The sequence below is a fragment of the Arachis ipaensis genome, chromosome B3 (genome assembly GCF_059453495.1).
Source record: "Arachis ipaensis isolate K30076 ecotype BB chromosome B3, ASM5945349v1, whole genome shotgun sequence".
Lineage (NCBI taxonomy): Eukaryota > Viridiplantae > Streptophyta > Magnoliopsida > Fabales > Fabaceae > Arachis > Arachis ipaensis.
The window spans coordinates 28,994,174-29,013,342 of record NC_142438.1 but is presented as its reverse complement, the minus strand read 5'-3'; the positions used below and the strand labels follow the sequence as shown (position 1 = coordinate 29,013,342).

Below are 19,169 nucleotides of genomic sequence, written 5' to 3'. Positions count from 1 at the left end.
ATTGATCACGTTTCTATAAATAAAAAATGCTTATATGGATAACAAAATTGATGACTTGGCACCAAATCACCACCTCTCACTTCCATGTCATCCTCTACCTCACCACCACCACCTCCCACCACACTCACCACCACCATTAATCCTCCCTCAGAAACGGACCTACATGCAATAAAGAGCGGGCATTTGCCCTACAAAATTTTTTAATATATATATATCCTTGTTATATTATGTTTACCCAAAATAAAATATAAATAATTTTTTTGTATTTTATGTTAAAATTTTTTTTTGTTAAACTTAACATATTATAATAATAATAATAATAATATTATTATTATTATTATTATTATTATTAAATTTGAGTTAGTATAATAATAAAAAATAAATAAATAAACTCAAAAAATAGTGATAATTAATTTTATTATATTAGTTAATTAGTTGATAATTAAATTAAAATTTAGTTTTTAATTAAATATAATTTAAATTATTAGTGATTAAAAAATTATTTAAGATAAAAAAATATATTATTTATATATTAATATATTGTATTAATATTCATTATTAAAATGATCTTGATTATAGTAATTACTTTGGTTAAAAAACGTAGATTATTTTTATAGAAAATAAAATAATTTTTTAAGAACATATATAAAAAAATAATATTGTCATGTTAAAAATAAAAAAAGTCATTATAAATTATTATTTTTATTATTATATTGTGTGTGAAATTATCTTTTTATTATTTTAAATACTATAATAAGTTATTGTGTGCATATTTCTAGTTTTTATTAATATGTATAGATAGTTATAATTTAAAATTTTAAATATATCTAAATAAATTTGGGTTGGTCGAGTGATCAGCTTAGTCGTCGTCCCCTTAAGCAAGTGTTGGGAGTTCGAATTTCATCTCGTATGTATAGCAACTCATTGGCCAATTGCAGACTCTTAAATGAAATTTAACTTCATAACATATTAGTCATTAACTTGTTGGGTATTGTGGAAAGCCAAAAAACATATATCCATACCTAAATTTTATTATATTTTTGTCCTTACTGTAAAATTTTTCTAGGTCCGTCATTGCCTCCCTTTATTGTATTCAACATTTCTCCGATCCTTCTTTCTCTTCTTCTCCCTCTTTCTCTTTTCCTATATATTTCGCTTTCTCACCACCACCATACTCACCACTACCACTAACCCCATCCTAAAAAAATGATAACATTAAAAATAACTCATCGTCCCATCAGATTCATCCATCATCAAATAAAGTCCTTTTTTTCAACAAAAAAAAAACATCATTACAAAATATCAATTAAAAAATCAAAAAAAGAAAATTAAAAGCAGAAAAAGAAAAGAAAACAAGGAAGAAAGAGGAAGGAGAAAAGTGACGATAAAAAAAAATTATGCTATTGCTGCTGCTAATGGGTTTCATCCTTCGCCTTAGATTCGTGTCTCAGATCCATGTCCAGGACATACCAAGCCAAGACTCATCTCCTTGGCACCATATAAAATAGGTTCAGTAACATAAGCACACACAATGCAACGCAAAATAGAAAAAAAAAGTAAGAGTAAGAGAGTTGAGAGAGAGAGAGCACGTATGAGAGAAATGGAGTCTGAATCTAAATCTTCTTTCTTTACCTATATGAGTCGGACCTTTTTCATGGGCATGTGAGGAGATTGGAGAAGAAGAAGAGTAATAAAAGAGAGAGAGAGATGATGAGAAAGAGAACGACCATGGCTATGTCATAGAAGAAGGACATGAAACTAGTGGCATCGAGGAAGAGAATGACGACATCGATAGAGAGGCATGTAGTGGAGATCTGGGGAATAAAGAGGGGTAACAGAGGGAGTAGAGAAAGCAAATGGAGATAGGGTTTTTGATTTGGGATTTTTTTATTATTTTAAAATAATTAAAAGTATTATATAATTATTAATTTAAAATAATTAATACTGTCATGTAATAAGAGGTTAGCCAAATCATCAACTCTGTTATTCACGTAAGTGTTTTCTATTAACGGAAATGTGAAGATTTAAAGTTTAGATGTTTTGTCAAATTTTTAAACTTTTCGGGAGTTAATTTGTCTTGCACGTCTTTTAGAATCTTTTTTGTCAGCGTTTAAATCTTTCGGATACCAAATTGGTAGTTACCTTAATAACAATATTTCTTTAAAAGAAATATTGATCTCCTTCTTAATCTAATTTTCTTACGCTCATCCTTAATAATAAAAACTTTTCCATCTAATAATGCGAATTATTTGAATACACTGTTAGTGTAAACCAGGTTTATACAAACAACCAATAAAAATTGATTAACTTGCCACGTCATAATTATTTTAATAATTATACCTTTAAAAAAAGTATACTCAAATAGTTCCTTAAGAAATTTCGCATCAGATGTTTTCTGGATGAGACTTCTATTGTTCTCCCTGATTTGGTGCTGGCTAACTTGGAGAGGGCATCTGATCGGGCATTGGATTCTTAAGCTATGTGTCGGACCTCTCTTTTCGAAAACTGTGCTAGTTGTTCCCGTGCTTCCTTTAGGTACTTCTTCATGTTGGGATATTTGGCTTGATAAGTGCCATTAATTTGTGAAATTACTATTTGGGAGTCACCAAAAACTATCAACCTTTCTGCTCCAACTTCTTTAGCTAGTTTGAAACCAGCAACAATGCTTCATATTCTGCTTGGTTATTGAAAGCAAAAAACTCAAACCTTAGTGAAAGCTCTATCCAGGTTCCTTACTCATTTTCCAAGATGACACCTGCTCCGCTTCCGGCTTTATTGAATGATTTAACTACATATAAGCTCCAAGTTGTCAGACTTTCCTGACTTTCAGTGTATCAGCCACAAAGTCAGCAAGATACTAGGATTTGATTGTTGTCCAAGCTTCATATTTCAAATCGAACTTGGACAGTTCCACAATCCATTGTAGCATCCTTCCTGCTATGTCCGTTTTTTGTAGGATATGTTTCATGGGTTGATTAGTTCAGACCTCTATAGTGTGAGTCTGGAAGTAAGGTCAGAGCCTTAGGGAGGTGAGGATAAGAACATCCGAATTTTTCTATTTTTTGATAGTTTAGCTCTGCTCCTTGTAGTGCTTTGCTCACAAAGTAGATAGGCTATTGTCCATTCTCATCTTCCTGGACCAGGACTGAGACTACACCTCGGCTTGCTACTGCTAGGTAGAGAATGAGCTCTTCTCCTGGTCTAGGTCGAGTTAATATCAGGGGTCGGCCTAGAAACGCTTTAAAATTCTGGAAAGCTTTCTCGCATTCTTGGGACCATTCAAATTGGCTCCCCCTTTTTTAGTATCGAGTACAATAGTAGAGACTTCAATGCTGATCCTGCTAAGAATCTGGATAATGCTGCCAACCTTCCATTTAGTTGTTTGACTTCTTTGAGACAAGTTGGGTTCTTCATCTCTAATATTGTTGTACATTTGTCCAGGTTAGCCTTTATGCCTCTTTGAGTGAGCATGAAACCTAAGAACTTCCCGGCTTCCACTGCGAAGATGCATTTTGAAGGATTTATTCTCATTCCATGCTTCCTTATTGTGGAAAAAATCTCGGAGAGGTCGGACAAAAGAGACAAGTCATCCTTGGTCTTGACGAGCATGTCGTCCACATATACTTCCATGAGATTTTCTAGGCGGGAGAAAAACACCTCGTGCATCAGTCGTTAGTATGTGGCTCTGGTATTCTTTAGTCCGAAAGGCATTACTACTAACAGTAGTTAGCTTTGAGAGTGATGAAGGAGGTCTTTTCCTAGTTTGGCTTATACATTAGGATTTGATTGTATCCCGAGTACGCGTCTATGAAGGACAAATACCGATATTCTGAGGCCAAGTCAACTAGGGTGTCAATGTTTGGGAGATGGTATGGATCCTTGGGGCATGCCTTGTTGAGGTCAGTGTAATCGACACATATTTTCTATTTTTCATTCTACTTTTTTTACTAGAACTATGTTAGCCAGCCACAATAGATACTTTATCTCCTTTATGAATCCAGCTTCTAACAATGCATGCACCTACTCCTCCATGACCTGTGACCTTTTAGGACCAAGTTTTCGACGCCTTTGTTGAATAGGTCTAGATCCCAGGTAGACAGCAAATTTGTGAGACATCAGGTCAAGATCTATACCAGGCATATTGGAGGCTTTCCAGGCGAAGAGGTCGGAGTTTCTTCGTAAGAGATCAACGAGCTATGCTTTTAGACCTTCCTTTAGGTTGGCCATTATACTCGTTGTCTTTTTAGTATGATCCCCGATTTGCACTTTTTCTATCTTCTCTTCAGGTTGGAGATGTAGTTCTTCCCGAGTTCGGATACCACAAGTTCAATAGTGTTGACTTCTTTTTCACCTGGGCTACCTTTTAAATTAAGGCTTTCATTGTAACACTTTCGTGGCAACTTTTGATCTCCCTTTATGGTGGCAATTTTTTCTGCAGTGGAAAACTTCATACACAAGTGAGGTGTAGAGATAACTGCTGCTAGTCGGTTTAAAATGGCCCGACCTATTAGAGCATTGTATGCTAACATGACGTCGACCACAATATAGTCGACGCTTAACGTCCTTAACTTCGTGCCCTTTCCAAAGATGGTGTATAGAGAAATAAATCCAAGAGGTCAGATCGGCGTGTCCCCCAGCCCGAAGAGGTATATCCTTTTCTTCATATCCTTTTCTTCTAACCCGAGTTTGTCAAAAGTAGGCTTAAACAGTATATCCACCGAGCTTCCTTGGTCCACCAAGGTTCTATGGAGATTTGCATTGACGATGATCATTGTTATCACTACCGAGTCGTCGTGGACAAGTGTCACCCCTTGAGCATTTTCTTTGATGAACGAGATGGTTGGTAAATCGGGAATTTTGTTGTCTTTCCTGACTTGATATACTTCTTTGAGATGCCTTTTACGTGAAAAATTTGAGATTCCTCCTTTATCAAACCCTCCATTTATCATATGAATGTGGCGTTCAGGAGTATGCGGGAGATGTTCTTGCCGTCCTCCGTCCTCATCTCTTTTCCTCTTTCTTTGGTCATCTAATCTCTCGGCCAGGTACCTTTCTAACAGATCTTTCCTGGCCTGTTTTTCTATGACATTCTTTAAGTCATAAAAATCATTAGTAGAATGCCCATACAGCTTATGGTACTCGCAATATTCTATCCGACTTTCGGCCTTTTTATGCTTGATAGGTCGAAGAGTTGGAAGCTTTTCGGTGTGGCATATTTTTCTGTAGATATCTACAAGAGAAACTCGGAGTAGGGTGTAGTTATGATACCTTCGAGATTTTTATGAGTTGTACTTTTCTTTTTTCTTAGCTTCCTTCTCCTTATCCCGAGTGGGGTAGGATAGGTTGGGCCTTGGGGGAGACTCCCTAAGTCAAGAATTTTCCTCCATGTTGATGTATTTTTCTATTCGCTCTTGTACTTCGTACAAGAAAGTCGGGTGTCGCTTGGATATAGATTGGGAGAACGGCCCTTCTTTAAGGCCATTAATCAACCTCATTATCACTGCTTCCGTAGGTAAATTTTGTATTTCCAAGAACGTTTTGTTGAATCTCTCCATATAGTCTCGGAGTGTCTCTCCGACTTCTTGTTTGAACCCTAGCAGGCTTAGAGCATGCTTCACCTTGTCATTTTGTATTGAAAATCTAGTAAGAAACTTCTTGACCAGGTCGTCAAAGCAAGTTAACGACCTAGGAGGTAAGTTGTCAAACCATTTCATTGCAGCTTTGGTCAGGGTTGTCGGGAAAGCTTTGCAACGAGTTGTATCAAAAGTATTAGCTAAGTACATCCGACTTTTGAAATTGTTGAGGTGATGCCTCAGATCGGTTGTTTCAACGTAGAGATCCATGTCAGGAGTTTTGAAATTTCTGGGAACTCTGGCTTGCATGATCTCTTCAACAAACAGATTTCACCTCCAAGAGGGCTATTCTCCCGATTTGTACAATTACTTCGTCTTCGGAGATCGGCTTCCAATCTCAAGAGCTTTTCTTCTAGCTCTTTTCATCGTCGTACTTCTCTTCGTAATTCCCGTTCTGCTTCTCGTTGTCGCTCAGCTTCCATCTCGAGTTGTTTTAATCGTCCACTGTGGCCATGAACTAATCCCAGTATTTCCATCGGATGGGGAGGTTCTTCATCTTCGGACGGGTGGACTTCTGAATGAATCCTCCGTGTTTAAGGATTTCCTGACGTTCCTTTCCCGTGGGGGCATTCGTTCTTTCTCGAGGTGCAGGTAATGCTAGTGTTAGGTTGTCATGGTGGGGCTCTGGTTCCGACTCAAACCACGTGTGGCCGTCTTCATATTGGTTGTCCGCCATACGCGGATATAGACTTCCAGGTCTCCGACAACGGCGCTAATGTTCCAGGAATTATCTGAAACAGTAATTTGGATCTGAACGTGAGGTCCAAACTCCTTTTGAGGCAGCATCCGACTTGTGCTGGTGCTGAGATGCTGCTAACCGAGTTTCTTGTGAGGAGGTGAGGGGTGGTACCTATAAGAGACTCCGATGCTTAAGTTAGCAAGGGTTTTGTTTTGAGCAGATTTTTTAGTAGATTGGGACTTGAAATACCTAAAGGGTGTTAGTGTATTTATAGTAGAGTGGGTAACCACCTTTTGGAATAGTTCCACCTTTGTAGGTGGATAACCGTTCTCTTTATTTTGGGAGTTTGTTGAGATCTACCTTCTAGATGAGGTAGAGATAGTAGGAGATATTTAGAGGATGTAGTTACTTATTTAAATAAATAGGGTTGGACTACCTGTGTCCTGCGAATAGGTAGAAGAGGCCACTGTTTTTGGAGAACATTTATCCTTATTAGACATGACTTTATTTTTTGTTGGATAAGGATATGAACAGGTAGTTATTGATATATAAAATTGAATTTTTTAACCTTAAAAATACATACTAATTTTAAAAATATTTTTATAAATATTTTAAAAAATATTTCTAAATTTTTAAAACAAAAAGAATAGGCATATATTTTTTTAATTTACTAAAAAATAAAATATTTATACTTTCAAAAATTAATACATTTTCAAAAGATAAACTTTACCAATTCGAACTAATTTTGAACGTAGAAATCTAAGGTTTATTATTTTTTAGTTTTTATATTTTGCCAAATTTTTAGTTAAGTAATTAGAGTTTACAAATTTATAATTAAAATTTTATACTAGATAAAAATTTATAATTAAATTTTTAAAAAAATAACAATAATTTATTCTTAAAATATTTTATAATTCATCTAATATTGAATAAAAAATAATAAAAACTTATATTTCTTAAATTTTTTAAAAAAGTAGATAAAAATAATCTAATTAAAAATTTTAATTTAAATAAAAAGATTTTATTATAAATTTTTAAAATATAAAAATTTAATTAAAAATTTAATAGAAATTATAAAGATGAACAAATTAATTAAATCGAAATCTAATGCAATTTTGTAGAGATTCGATTAGGTAGGTGATCTGTAATCTCTGTGACTGTGACCTGTTACTTCCCCGCTTCAAAGATTTAGCAGCGCCACCCACATGTAACACTGACAACCCAACGTGCATCCCACCGACTGAACCGTGTCGGTAACGCAAGTGAACCACCATCAGCCTCCACGATACACAGCACAAGAAAGAAACATTCTGTGCATTAAAATAAGAGTTTTTATTAAGGAATCTCCTAAAAGCATTAGTAAAACGTATTATAAAAGATAATTTTTTAACTTTAAATATTAATATGTTAAAAACAAATAGTTTTTTAATTCTTTTAACTAAATAGTTTGATGATAATTTATTAATTTTAATCTCACCTTTAAAATAAAAACAAAAAATTTGCTAACAAGTATTTGCTATTTTAAAAACACTAATTACAAATACCAGCTATAAAAAAATTAATAAAAAATATAGATTAAATAAATAATTCATCCATTCATTTAATCAAAACCCCGTTAGGCCTTAACCCTTTCTCACCCCAAGTTCTTCGCCATCTTTCTTTCTCCAACTTCCATTCTCTTAAAACTTCCCCGTCTAGTATTACCATTTTAGAAAGAAACCCACACGGTACACGCGCACATACTCACTCTATCTTTTGAATCCTCCATTTTTGGTTGATTTTTTCGCGTTCTCACAATTCTTTCCGTTTCTTCTCAACTCACAACCCGATAACTGCCGCAAACTCTTGCGCTTCCACCGCCACCGCGCACTTCTTTCCTTTCTTGCGATGGCGCCGCGTCTCTTCGCATGCTTCAGCAAGGGCGGCCGCAGGGACACTGGCGGAGACGTGGAGAGGCACGTGACGGCGGACCTCACGGCGGAGGAGCAGAAGCGCGGGGGACCAGTTGTGGTGGAGATGTTCTCGTCGCAGGGGTGCGCGACGTCGCCGGCGGCGGAGCTGGTGTTGTCGCGGCTGGGGAGAGGTGACTTCGGGCTGGAGGTGCCGGTGGTGGTTATGACGTTCCACGTGGACTATTGGGATTACATGGGCTGGAAGGACCCGTTTGGGTCCAGCCAGTGGACCGTTAGGCAGAAGGCTTACGTGGAAGCTCTTGGGCTTGATACCCTGCTCACGCCTCAGATTGTGGTTCAGGGAAAAGTTCACTGTGTTGGAAATGACGAGAATGCCCTCATTCATTGCATCACTTCTGCCCCTAGATTCCCTTCTCCTACGTTCCAGGTTAGCAGTCGTATCATTTATTTCTTAATCAACTGAAGATTGAAACATGAGAGGATCCAAATCTAACTTCTACATGCTAGTCCTAATCCTTAAGAATGAGGTGCAAGTATCTTTTTCCATGGGCATTTCTTTTGTCATGGTTTTTTGTGTTATTTTCCGTTTTGTTCTTTTTTCTTGCCATTGTTCTTTCTCCTTTCTCTTGTTCTTTAGTTAGATGCCAAACGTATAAAGCTCATATATTATACCCTTATTGTAAGGCCCTAATAGGTTTTTTTTTCTCAGTGTCGCTCATCATGCCCTGTTTATAGGTTCTACGGATCTAATGTTTAAATTAGCTTAATCAGCTACGATGGAAAAGATATTTAACTTGAGAATGAAATCGAAAATGATTCAAAGTATATCCAAGTAAAGATTTTAGGTAATATTTATGTGTTTGTATTAATAGAAAAATATATTCATATATTTGTTGAAATGGAAGAAGCTTTGCAGCGGACTGGAGCATTTTCCTTAATGAAACATTTTTTTTATGATAATTGTTTCTCAGTTTAATAGGAAAAAATAACAATGTTTTAATAAAATGAACTGCTCATAGTTACTATTCCCAGCCAGATTTTGAAGGAAGATTTGGTTGGGCAAAAACCATTGGTTGAAATATTGTTGATGGTTTGACTATGCCAGTGAATAAGATCAAAATTTTCTTGTCATAATGATTGAAAATTTAAAGATTTCACTGGAGAGGAAATGTCCTAATAGTGTTTTTTCTTTTTTATTTTAATAATGCTCCCTTAAATCAACACCAGCTCCAAAAGGAAAAACAGAATAACAAATGTACCTTAAGAGCCACTGTATCGCTTTGGCCAAAAAGTAAAGTAGAAGGCTTTCTGTTAGGTGATAGATCCTAAACGATGTTGACTTGTGTGATTTTCGATCACAGTTCCTTTATCTCATCTCCCACCGAGTGGTCCCAATTTGCTTACCTAATAAGTAATAATGTCATAGTATCCATGCATGGTTGAGGAAGTTATGTTGTATTTTTCAACACCACCTTCCATGTGTACTCCCTATTCGTTGCACAGCATTGATTCACACTCCTCTACCATAATTTGTCGGACCTATATGAAACTGGTTTCACACATCATTTCGTTATGGGAGAGAACGAATTGACTCGGTCTTTGAAAAAATATTACGAATACCATTTCTCTAATTCTCTTCTGTGAAACTAACCCCATAGCCGAAAAACTTCATAGTTGAAATGTCACAGTATTTGCTCTATAGCATTGAGTGATTCTTTGTAAATGCACTCCAATCCAACTAATTGCGGCAAAGACAAGCTATGTCAATGACAGATTACAAACAGTTAGCCTAGAATATCTTAGTATAAGAAGGAAAAAAATGCAAGCTGCTTTCTTGTTCACTGTTTTGTTTTAATTGTTAATTAATCAAGATTGCTTGTTATATCAGGCTACTTTCACGAGGCCTACACCAGATTCATTGCAAGTGTCTCTAAAAGGAACACTGAGGACCAAGGTGGATAATCAAGGTGCCAATGTGATGGTAGCTTTATATGAAAGTGGTTTGGTCACGGACTGTCCGAGAGGGGAGAACAAAGGGCGTGTTCTATCCAATGACTACGTTGTTAGAAGACTCGAGAAGCTCTGCACTGTCAAAGACATATCCGTGAAAAAGACGGTTTCTGGAACTGTTAATTTTCCGTTGTGGGAAGGATTCAACGGCAGCAAATGTGGTCTTGCTGTTTTTGTACAGAGCAGGTCTTACCAGATTTTTGGTTCACAAAGTTTTCGGCTGCCGGATGGTATATGATGCTGACGTTGATGCATTAGTTGTGTTTATTCTGATTACTATACATTGATTGTTTGGTAGGCTACATATACGTGTAAATAGTGTGTTCCAGTTGTAGGCTACATATTTTGTTGGTTTATTTCCTTAAACTTTGTCATTCCTTGTGATTGATTCTTTAGTTAGGAGATTGAGAGAGAAATTCAGAGTTGTTATCCCATTTTTTTTATTGTTATAACTGGATCTAATATCGAATTCTACGAGTTGCTTTTCCGTCTGATGGTTGCTTTTTTTTGTGTGGAGAATCTATCATCAATGTCTAGTCTGGTATGTGGTTATTCAACAATTTCATATTTAAAAGTAACATGAGGGTGGCTGAGGCATGTGTTGCAGTGGCAAAGATGTTTGTCTCAAATGAAGCCACACCAGGTTCGAATTCTAGTGTAGTTGCTAGGTTAGTGCGTGTGTGAGTGTGTTGTGTGTGTGGGGGGATGTGTGTGTGAGTGTGTTGTATGACCCAAAAAAAAAAAAAAGTAACATTGAGTTCTGAGTTGGCATATACACTTTTAAGAATATTGTTTAATCTAAAATGGTTCAAGTTGTGAGCCATAACTCAGATTAAAGTTGGCAAATACAATTTTATGAAAAATCGACAATGAGATCATAAAGAACCTATAATATAAAATTTTACTCCTAGTCTTATGGTCCTTTATATAACTAGCAAAAATTCCATTTATATCCTAATTAAATCAACTTCTGTACATCACCCTTTTCTCTCCTCCCTCTACTTCATTTTCTACTTGAAAAATTAAAATTGGTAGTTTAAACCAAAAAATAATTGGTGACCCCAAAAAAGTTGAAAACCATGCTTAGATGTTAAATTGCGGTGAGTATAGCAATACTAATCTAACTTAAGCGATTGAATGGCATCGGTATATTTAAATGTGTCAGCTGCACCAAACTTGCGTCGCTGTTCGGAGTTTTCTGATGAAGAGTCATCGGTGGTGCTAAATTCTTCTTCTCCTTGGCTTGTAGCAGGTGTGGAGGAGGAGGAGGGATCATGCATACTTTTACATTGGCATGATGAGGTGGCAAGCATCGTCACTTGTCCATGGTGAGATATTTCAACAACTACTCTGCCATCATCATCCTTAGGGATGGGTTGTTTCCATGGCTCTCCATCAATCCTCATGAATGTGAAGTCCGCTTCACCCTTATGAAACTCGAAACGGATTCTACTCGTCTATGTCATCAAAGAAGGAAGGAAGGAAGGAAGAAAGAGTGAGAATTAAAGAAACCACACATTACCATTTCTTCAAGCACAAAAAATGTAAGAGAAATTAAAAGAATTCTAGAGAACCAAAACAGCTTTACAATGGAACATAATTTTTTTTTTCCTTTTAGGCTGCATCTGGATGCTGTATGTGAGACAGGAATACAAAAGACATAATTCGTTTGGTTGGGGTGACAGAGATTTAGAGATGCAATTTTTCTATCTCAAAGACAAAGACAAGAATTTATGTCTGTCTCTGTCTTTGTCTCGTGTGTATTTCTATCCTAGAAACATTATCCAAACGCAGCCTTTTAATTCCTGATCGACTTCCCTATGGTAGGAGAATAGTTATGGTTTGAGTTTCAAGCTTTTGGAAAGGAAGAAAAACAATGAAAATTATTCCGGTAACCAATGCCTCGTACCTGTGCCAAACGAGTCCCATGCCCCTTTGGTGCAAGCAAAAGAAGACCATGCCATGCGTCTCTAAAACCAACCACCTCAAATAAGCCATCATCCACATAAGGATTAGTAAGGTCCCTCTGCAAGGTAAAAGAATGCAATGATCCAGTCAGTGTCTAGTTCTGCACAAGTTCTTTGATGAAAATTTGTAGTGAAAGATACAAATTGGATGCAGAATTCATCAGAGATGGACAACATTTGGGACTTACGTTAATTGATTTCTTTCTGTTTGGTGTCCCCCAAGGATTTAGTCCACCAGCAAAACTGGGCAAGTTAAGGCAAACAATTGACCGTGTGCTGCAAATAGAAAGTCAAACTCTTACATTAAATTGGTTTTCAAAATTAAAAATAATGTATATAATAAACAGAATCGACAGATTTATTTCCTTTCAAAGTCCAAACACATAATTCGCCAAATTCTACCAGTTGCAATATGCTGAATAAGGCAAATTTGCAGATTTAAGGCTAGTTATTCTAGCAATATGCTGAAGTTTCATGTATAAATTCTGAAACGGATCTTCGGTGGGGAATGAAAGCATTTAAACAAAATTATTCAGAACAGGGCACACAAAAAAGATTTTACGGTATCAAAATATGGGGTGTCCACTGTCTTCTGAAGTACCACTACCTACCATTATTCGCATACAATACATCTATTGAATCAGTTCAAGTGCAACATATTTCGAAAAGAATAAGTATAGAAAATCAATTTTTGATTAGTCAATATTAGCTAATTTTTTTTGTAAAATTATTTTTTTAATTCTGATTTTTTGAAGGTTTTAGGGTGTATGGTTAGAATTTAGGATTAGAATTTAAAATGAAAAAATAATTTAAAAGACTGATTGATATTTGTTGAAAAACATTACTTTTGAGATAATCCGTGAATCTACATTTTAGAACTCTGTTACCTTTGTGGTATATTTAGATCTTCCCACTGACCATGCTTTTTCATTATCTTAACCGTTGCCAGCTGAGCAATTTTCCTGAATGAAAGATTCCAAATTAGACCACAGTGATATAAGGAAAATTATAAAACTAAAATAGAACAAAATTGCAAAAACAAGAAGTGTCCAACAGAAACTATCACCCCAAAACACGATGATATCTGGAACTAGAAGCTATGCCAGTCGCAATTTACTATAAAAAAATCCAAACTACTTAGCTAAACTTGAGTTAATATTCAAAATTTAGCATATCATCACCAATGTTTTATGCTAGACTATATTAGTATAGATATGTTAATCTGGTACAACAACAAATTTAGCATAAAGCATGAGATAAACGAAAGTTTCAAATATCAAATACTCTCTGCATTTCAATTCCAATGGCTGACGACTGAAAATAGTAGGTATTAACCAAATTTAGTGAAAAATCTACTAGTATATAGTTGGATATTATTGTGATAAATAAATTGTACTTATTTTTTGCTAATGAACTAAGTTATAATAACTGGTGATTATTTAAATACCAACCATGCCGAAGATTTCAGAGGAGCGAAGAACCATCCTTGTGTACAACCAAGCCTCAAATAGCAACTCTGGTTACAAAATGAAAAGTAACAGAGAGTAAAACATAAGTCGTATAGCATGAAAAGAATCAAACCATATATGAAGTTTATAAAATAAAGTAAGAACTTGACATATTATCAAGTCACTTTTTTTTTACCAAAGATAGGAGACTCGAATCCGCGACCTCTTAATTAAGTATGGGGAGGAGACTATGCCATTTGAGCTATATCTCATTGGCATATTATCAAGTCACTTGTTAATTGAAATATGTCTTGAATGAATAAATTCCAGTAATTTTATCCAAAATAGACGTTGCATTAAACATATGAACTAAACACTAAGAAACTTAATACACAGATATGACATATGCTGTTTATTAATGTCACGTAAGAATAGTGTGAGAGAATAGGGTGATGCATCCCAACCACAAGAAATTCATCTAACGATGTACTGGTTTGTAAACTAAAGCAAGAAATTGACATTATACTGTCTTGAACGAATAAATTCTAGAAATTTATCTAACTAGACGTTACAGTAAACAATAAGAACTAAAACTTAAGGCACATGTAACATGTGCTTAACCAATTTGAAAGAACAAAAAATGGCAAGAAAGTTGTTGTCAGATCAAACAAATAGAAATAAAAATATTGTGCTTGATCAACTTGAACACTCTTATGTTACATGTGAGTAACTAGGTACCTGATTATATAACTGATGTTTAAACCTTTCAGGATGCAACTTCCTTTCAGAATGAAATTTATATGATACTTGAGCATCCATTCCTGCATGGAACACACACATTAAAAGGGATACTTGCTGCTTACACTAACCTAATACCCTAGATCTCATCTTTTCCCAAGGGATACCCTATTGGCTAAGCAACTTTGGCGACTTAGAATTACTTTCAATGTACACTTATCGAAATTTCAGAAATGCAATTGCGGCCAACACATTTAAACAAAATTATAAGATAAGTTTGATTTTCTTACCAATGCTAAAATAATTCCAAAATCCCCCACGGTAAGTGTGATAACCCTCCTGAGAAAATAACGAGTGACAAATAAGCATCAAAGGGATGGTGGTGAACTTGTTTAGGAAAAGAGAATAACAAGAAATAGCAAGCAAGAAATGCAAAAGAGTAAAGTGAAGTCTGATTTACAGTTCAAGCCTTCCAAGACCCTAACACCCAACGTACCCAAACAGAAACAGAAGAGCTTCAATAAACAGAGAGGGGTCAAAAAATTCCAATCACCAAAATTATTGTTACTTCCTGAAAAACGTCTAAAATGTCTTCCTTAAACGATTTTGCAGTGTATAAATCAGGGACAAGTGTTCTTCAATGGAGAAACAGAGGTCATATTCGAAAGAGAGAAGATATTTCAACAGTGAAGCACTTTTGAAAAACAGAACAAGTTGTCTCATTTATAATAGCACTATTCTATTGCTACACACAACCTCCCAAGAATCTTATATTTTTCTATATTTCCTTCATGGAATTTCCAATTGTTTAATGACAATAAATTCTTGAACTTAGAAGTTTAATGCTCTGCACATGATTTTTCAATGAAAAAAAAAAAAGTGAAGAACAAAGGACTGACCAAGTTTAGTTTATCTGTTGGAGAGACAGGATGACATGTATGCAGAGCATGCGGCAGCTCAACAGGCGCAATATGCTCGCAAGAACCTTCTTTTGGAGTCTTCAATCTCATTATAACATGCCAGCTGAAAATCATTTTGACCACTTAGAAATAAACTCAAAAAAAAAAAAAAAGAACAACACAAAAGGAGAAAAATATCAATAGGAAAATAATTAACATAAGATTCCAGTTATATTAAATTCTGTCATTCTACAGGCGGATAAGACTCCCATTATTCTTTTTGATTTCTTACTACTGAAAATTGCGACTTTGATAGCCATATCATTTTTTCGACTCTTGAAGTAAAGTTGAACAGTTGTTAACATTTAACAATGAACTCAAATAATTGTGCATTTATGTGAAAGGTGTCACTACAATTGGAAACTCAAACAAGTAGGGGAAATACCTGTCTATTTTCAGTTCCTTTGCATCTTTTACTTGATTCAGGAATGACATAACAGCTTCTTTGTCAGTACCAGGATTTTTCCTTCCCTGAACGTACAATAAATCACACTAAACTTATGTCCCAATTCCATCACAGAGTAAAGTCAAAAGTGGGAAATTACTCTTAGATATGAGTTGATTAAGATATCAATCTTGTAAGTCAGGCATTATATATATGACCGCAACCATGAAGAATCTGGTGTCCAAGAAAAAAAACTTGGACAACCATAAAACTTTTTACAAAATGAAAATTGATCCAAGTCTTCATAGTAAGGTAACAAAATGCTCTATGATTTCATATCCAGATGAGGAAAAATTAAAAACAAAGACCATCAGAAAAATCCATCGAGTTATCACCAAATTAGTAGATTTTAGCAGATTGAGAAAATAGGAAATTACCCATCCAAATGAAAAGGGGATATTGTTTCCGGTTCCCAATGGCATTGTTGCAACTGGTGGTGGCCGATGCAACTTAAGATCGGCGACAACTCCGATAATCCAGCTCGCCGTACCATCTCCACCTGCAACCTGATTGCTATGAATATATTAGAGATAAGGAGTAATTGAATTGTTATTAGATACAAAGATTACTACAGCATGCTAAAAATAGAAAGTACATTTATCAACGTACAATTATTCTCAATCTTTTTTGAATTTCAGCAGCAAAAGTATCTCCATTGTGCTTTAACTTTTCTAACTTGGAATAAATCCGATGCAGCACCATATCGGGAGCATTTGATCCCAAATCAAAAACCTTGAAAAATACAGAATCACCTAAATCAATATCAATATAACCAAAGATAATGTGAAAAGTTGTAGCTCAAACAGCATGTCAAATTTAAGTCAACAATTTCAAATACATTGCAACCACAAAAAAAATGTACCTGATTTTTGTTGAGGAGGGAATTGTAGGTAGTAAGAAGCTCGCCACCAAGCTGACCACCACTTTTGGAGTTTATGAAAACTATCAAAGGGCATTCTGGTATGTAATAATCATTGCGAATCTTTGCTCCGGGGACGAGTATGTAATCCGGAATGGAAAAATCCTTCATTCCTCCAATGTTATTCTTGTAAGCCATCAATGTTTTACACCTGAGTAATTTCATCACACAAGATAATATGTATCAATAATCGAAATCAATATTTCCTATCAACCTTTTAGGCCAAAAAGTACAACTGTTCAAATCAATTAAAAAAGAAAAAAGTTCATGAAAAGTTTACTTAACGTTTAAGTCTAGAAGTGTCCAACTCTAAATAATTCTAATAAGGAGAGGATGGATGCATACTTCGAAAAAGAAAATAACTTAGCGGAAGAAAAAGACTTTCGGACACTGAAGTCTTCGTATTTGCGCTTCGATAGTTCAATTTAGTTGAAGTTGATAAACACAACAGACAATTTTTCTTTTATCTTTTTCAGCAACGACGATTGGTGCATTGCTTCATGTCTTAAGCTAAAGACCAAAAAGAAAAAGAAGAAAGTTCCTTTACTGAATCGAAGCACCTCCTAACCAACAGAAAAAATGAAAAAAAAGGCTCACGCGTCTTAACTCTGTCCCTTTGCTCTTTTAACCAACTTGGCGAAAATTCAACAAAGGAACACCGAAATGTCAAGCATTTTATTTGTTAAAAGTTACAACCGACACCAAAACCATCATGCAAATTACGTAAATGCAGTTATTCTAATCGATACGATTCCGCCAAAAATAAAAAGTGAAAGATAAATAAATAAACAAATAAGTTGCAGTTTACTTTTTATTTGTTTAGTTCGCATCAGCCACAGAGGTCTTCGCTGCGATAGTTCAAACAGGTATCGCAGAAAGTGAGACTTAGTTGTAACGAAAAGAGAATCAGATGAATTACAAAAAAGAGAAGATGCTTTACCCAAACTTGATTTTTTTGCTTCTGTAGAGAGAGATATTCAATATCCGACGAATGATCCACGCTAAAATATAGTGTTCTAGTGAATTAGCTCAGAAGTAACTGTAGATTCCTTCTTCTGGTAGAGCAATGCAACCAGCAAGCAGGGAAAAGAGAATTTATTTAAACCAAAAACTGTTTAGCTTTTTGCTCCTTTTATTTGCCTTTCCTTTTTTGGTTTGAAACGAGTTTTGGAAGCTGATTTAGATTTTAAAAATTAGAAATATGTTTTAAAGATAGTTTTTTAACTTTTCTTCATGGTAAAGGGACCCACTGAATATGGAGGGAAAAAAAGAGAATAGATTAAATCGATGACCTGGAGTATTATGCCACGTCAGCAAAATTTTCATATCCGAACGACCGAAACTGTAAAGAGCAATCCTGGTGGTTTTGGGTGGAGTTTCTGACGAAATAGACTAGAAAACTAGACATTAAATAAATAATATTGTTTATGATAAATAATATAACAAGAAAATATTAAGAATATTAACTCGTTTTTATAATTATTTTTTAATTTATAAAAATGTTAAAATTTTACTTTTTGATGTTTTTAAAAAATAATAGATAAATTAAATTTTTTATTTTTAAATATTAAAAAATAATTAAAACTAACCATAATTATTCTAATACAAAATAGTGATATTTCTATTAATATTTAAGTAAATTTAATTATTTTAAATATTATTTATTATTTTTATTAATTTAAAATTATATTTAATCATAAAGTGCAAATATATTATGTCATACTTCTAATTTTATTATTTTTGGGTAGTATTTTGGCACATGTAGTTGTAGGTTTCACAGTCCAACAACATAATTCATAAAAACTAATAACCTGAAAATTTAAGTAAAAAGATTAGATGTTGTGAATATGAATTGATTGTATTCTCACTTTTTAATTTTAAAATGGATGTAAGAATTATGTAAACAGCGTTATTGAAAAGTAAGGTGTTTAACATCATTGTGATGACGGCATAAAGTAAATTAAACGATTTGAGTTGTCAGTGAAATAAATAAACGGTCTAATTTTAGTATGTAAATCAAATTATCTAATTTGTGTACCAAAGTCACCTGTCTTCTATGCAACGGACTGTGTTTCACCTGTGTCGTCTTTCATATTTCTTTCAACAAAAATTCTCCTCTTACACTCTCATTCTCTAAAAGCCAAAGTCACTAACACTTTTTTTCAAAATTTCTTCAAAGAAAGAAATATTTTTCTTTCATAAAAAATATCACATACAATGCCTAGAAGACTCAAAATAAAAGATGTTAATTATCATGAACTTGACATTATTAATTATCTCAACCATCTTAATTATATAAATTATTATTTTTAAATTATTTGATTCAATAAAAACAATAGTGATAATATTATAGATTAAGAAATCACAAAATTCCCAAATCGATGAGTGGAAAGATAGGTTCTGTATAGAGGGGGGGTGAAGAATTAGGGTTCTAACTATGATTAGTGCCTAAACATCG

General features: G+C 34.6%; 3 protein-coding genes across 4 annotated transcripts; 1 reads left to right on the top strand and 2 right to left on the bottom strand.

Annotated features, from left to right (window-relative positions):
• Window positions 1-4,616: 4,616 nt before the first annotated feature.
• Window positions 4,617-5,843, bottom strand: LOC148570151 (uncharacterized). The gene is made up of 2 exons (XM_088506874.1): window positions 5,418-5,843; window positions 4,617-5,090 (listed from the first exon to the last, which is right to left on the bottom strand). Exons 1-2 carry the CDS (start codon window positions 5,841-5,843, stop codon window positions 4,617-4,619), a joined length of 900 nt encoding a protein of 299 aa, XP_088363000.1.
• Window positions 5,844-7,889: 2,046 nt separating this feature from the next.
• LOC107630102 (uncharacterized) lies at window positions 7,890-10,706 on the top strand. The gene is made up of 2 exons (XM_016333143.3): window positions 7,890-8,652; window positions 10,114-10,706. Exons 1-2 carry the CDS (start codon window positions 8,200-8,202, stop codon window positions 10,471-10,473), a joined length of 813 nt encoding a protein of 270 aa, XP_016188629.1. The 5' UTR covers window positions 7,890-8,199; the 3' UTR covers window positions 10,474-10,706.
• A 359-nt stretch (window positions 10,707-11,065) lies between these two features.
• On the bottom strand, window positions 11,066-17,906 carry LOC107634326 (diacylglycerol kinase 1-like). Of its 2 annotated transcripts, XM_021118557.2 has the most exons (14): window positions 17,652-17,784; window positions 17,520-17,559; window positions 16,655-16,862; window positions 16,402-16,524; window positions 16,170-16,298; window positions 15,733-15,818; window positions 15,288-15,411; window positions 14,679-14,727; window positions 14,389-14,471; window positions 13,654-13,718; window positions 13,090-13,164; window positions 12,391-12,478; window positions 12,145-12,261; window positions 11,066-11,692 (listed from the first exon to the last, which is right to left on the bottom strand). In XM_021118557.2, exons 3-14 carry the CDS (start codon window positions 16,847-16,849, stop codon window positions 11,351-11,353), a joined length of 1,476 nt encoding a protein of 491 aa, XP_020974216.2. In that variant the 5' UTR covers window positions 16,850-16,862; window positions 17,520-17,559; window positions 17,652-17,784; the 3' UTR covers window positions 11,066-11,350. The 2 variants fall into 2 exon arrangements, with proteins under 2 accessions (XP_020974216.2, XP_016193346.2); XM_016337860.3 differs by lacking the exon at window positions 17,520-17,559 and having other exon boundaries at window positions 17,652-17,906.
• Window positions 17,907-19,169: the final 1,263 nt, after the last annotated feature.

What these genes read in the sequence shown, in the direction of transcription:
- LOC148570151 (XM_088506874.1), bottom strand. Translation starts at nt 5,843, where the DNA reads ATGGATCTCTACGTTGAAACAACCGATCTGAGGCATCACCTCAACAAT. An exon ending in ACCCGACTTTCTTGTACGAA is followed by an intron (nt 5,091 to 5,417) that starts GTACAAGAGCGA and finishes TATGACTTAAAG; the next exon opens with AATGTCATAGAAAAACAGGC.
- LOC107630102 (XM_016333143.3), top strand. Translation starts at nt 8,200, where the DNA reads ATGGCGCCGCGTCTCTTCGCATGCTTCAGCAAGGGCGGCCGCAGGGAC. An exon ending in TCCCTTCTCCTACGTTCCAG is followed by an intron (nt 8,653 to 10,113) that starts GTTAGCAGTCGT and finishes TTGTTATATCAG; the next exon opens with GCTACTTTCACGAGGCCTAC.
- LOC107634326 (XM_016337860.3), bottom strand. Translation starts at nt 16,849, where the DNA reads ATGGCTTACAAGAATAACATTGGAGGAATGAAGGATTTTTCCATTCCG. An exon ending in AACATCAGTTATATAATCAG is followed by an intron (nt 13,719 to 14,388) that starts GTACCTAGTTAC and finishes TTTTGTAACCAG; the next exon opens with AGTTGCTATTTGAGGCTTGG. An exon ending in ATGGGACTCGTTTGGCACAG is followed by an intron (nt 11,693 to 12,144) that starts GTACGAGGCATT and finishes TTGATGACATAG; the next exon opens with ACGAGTAGAATCCGTTTCGA.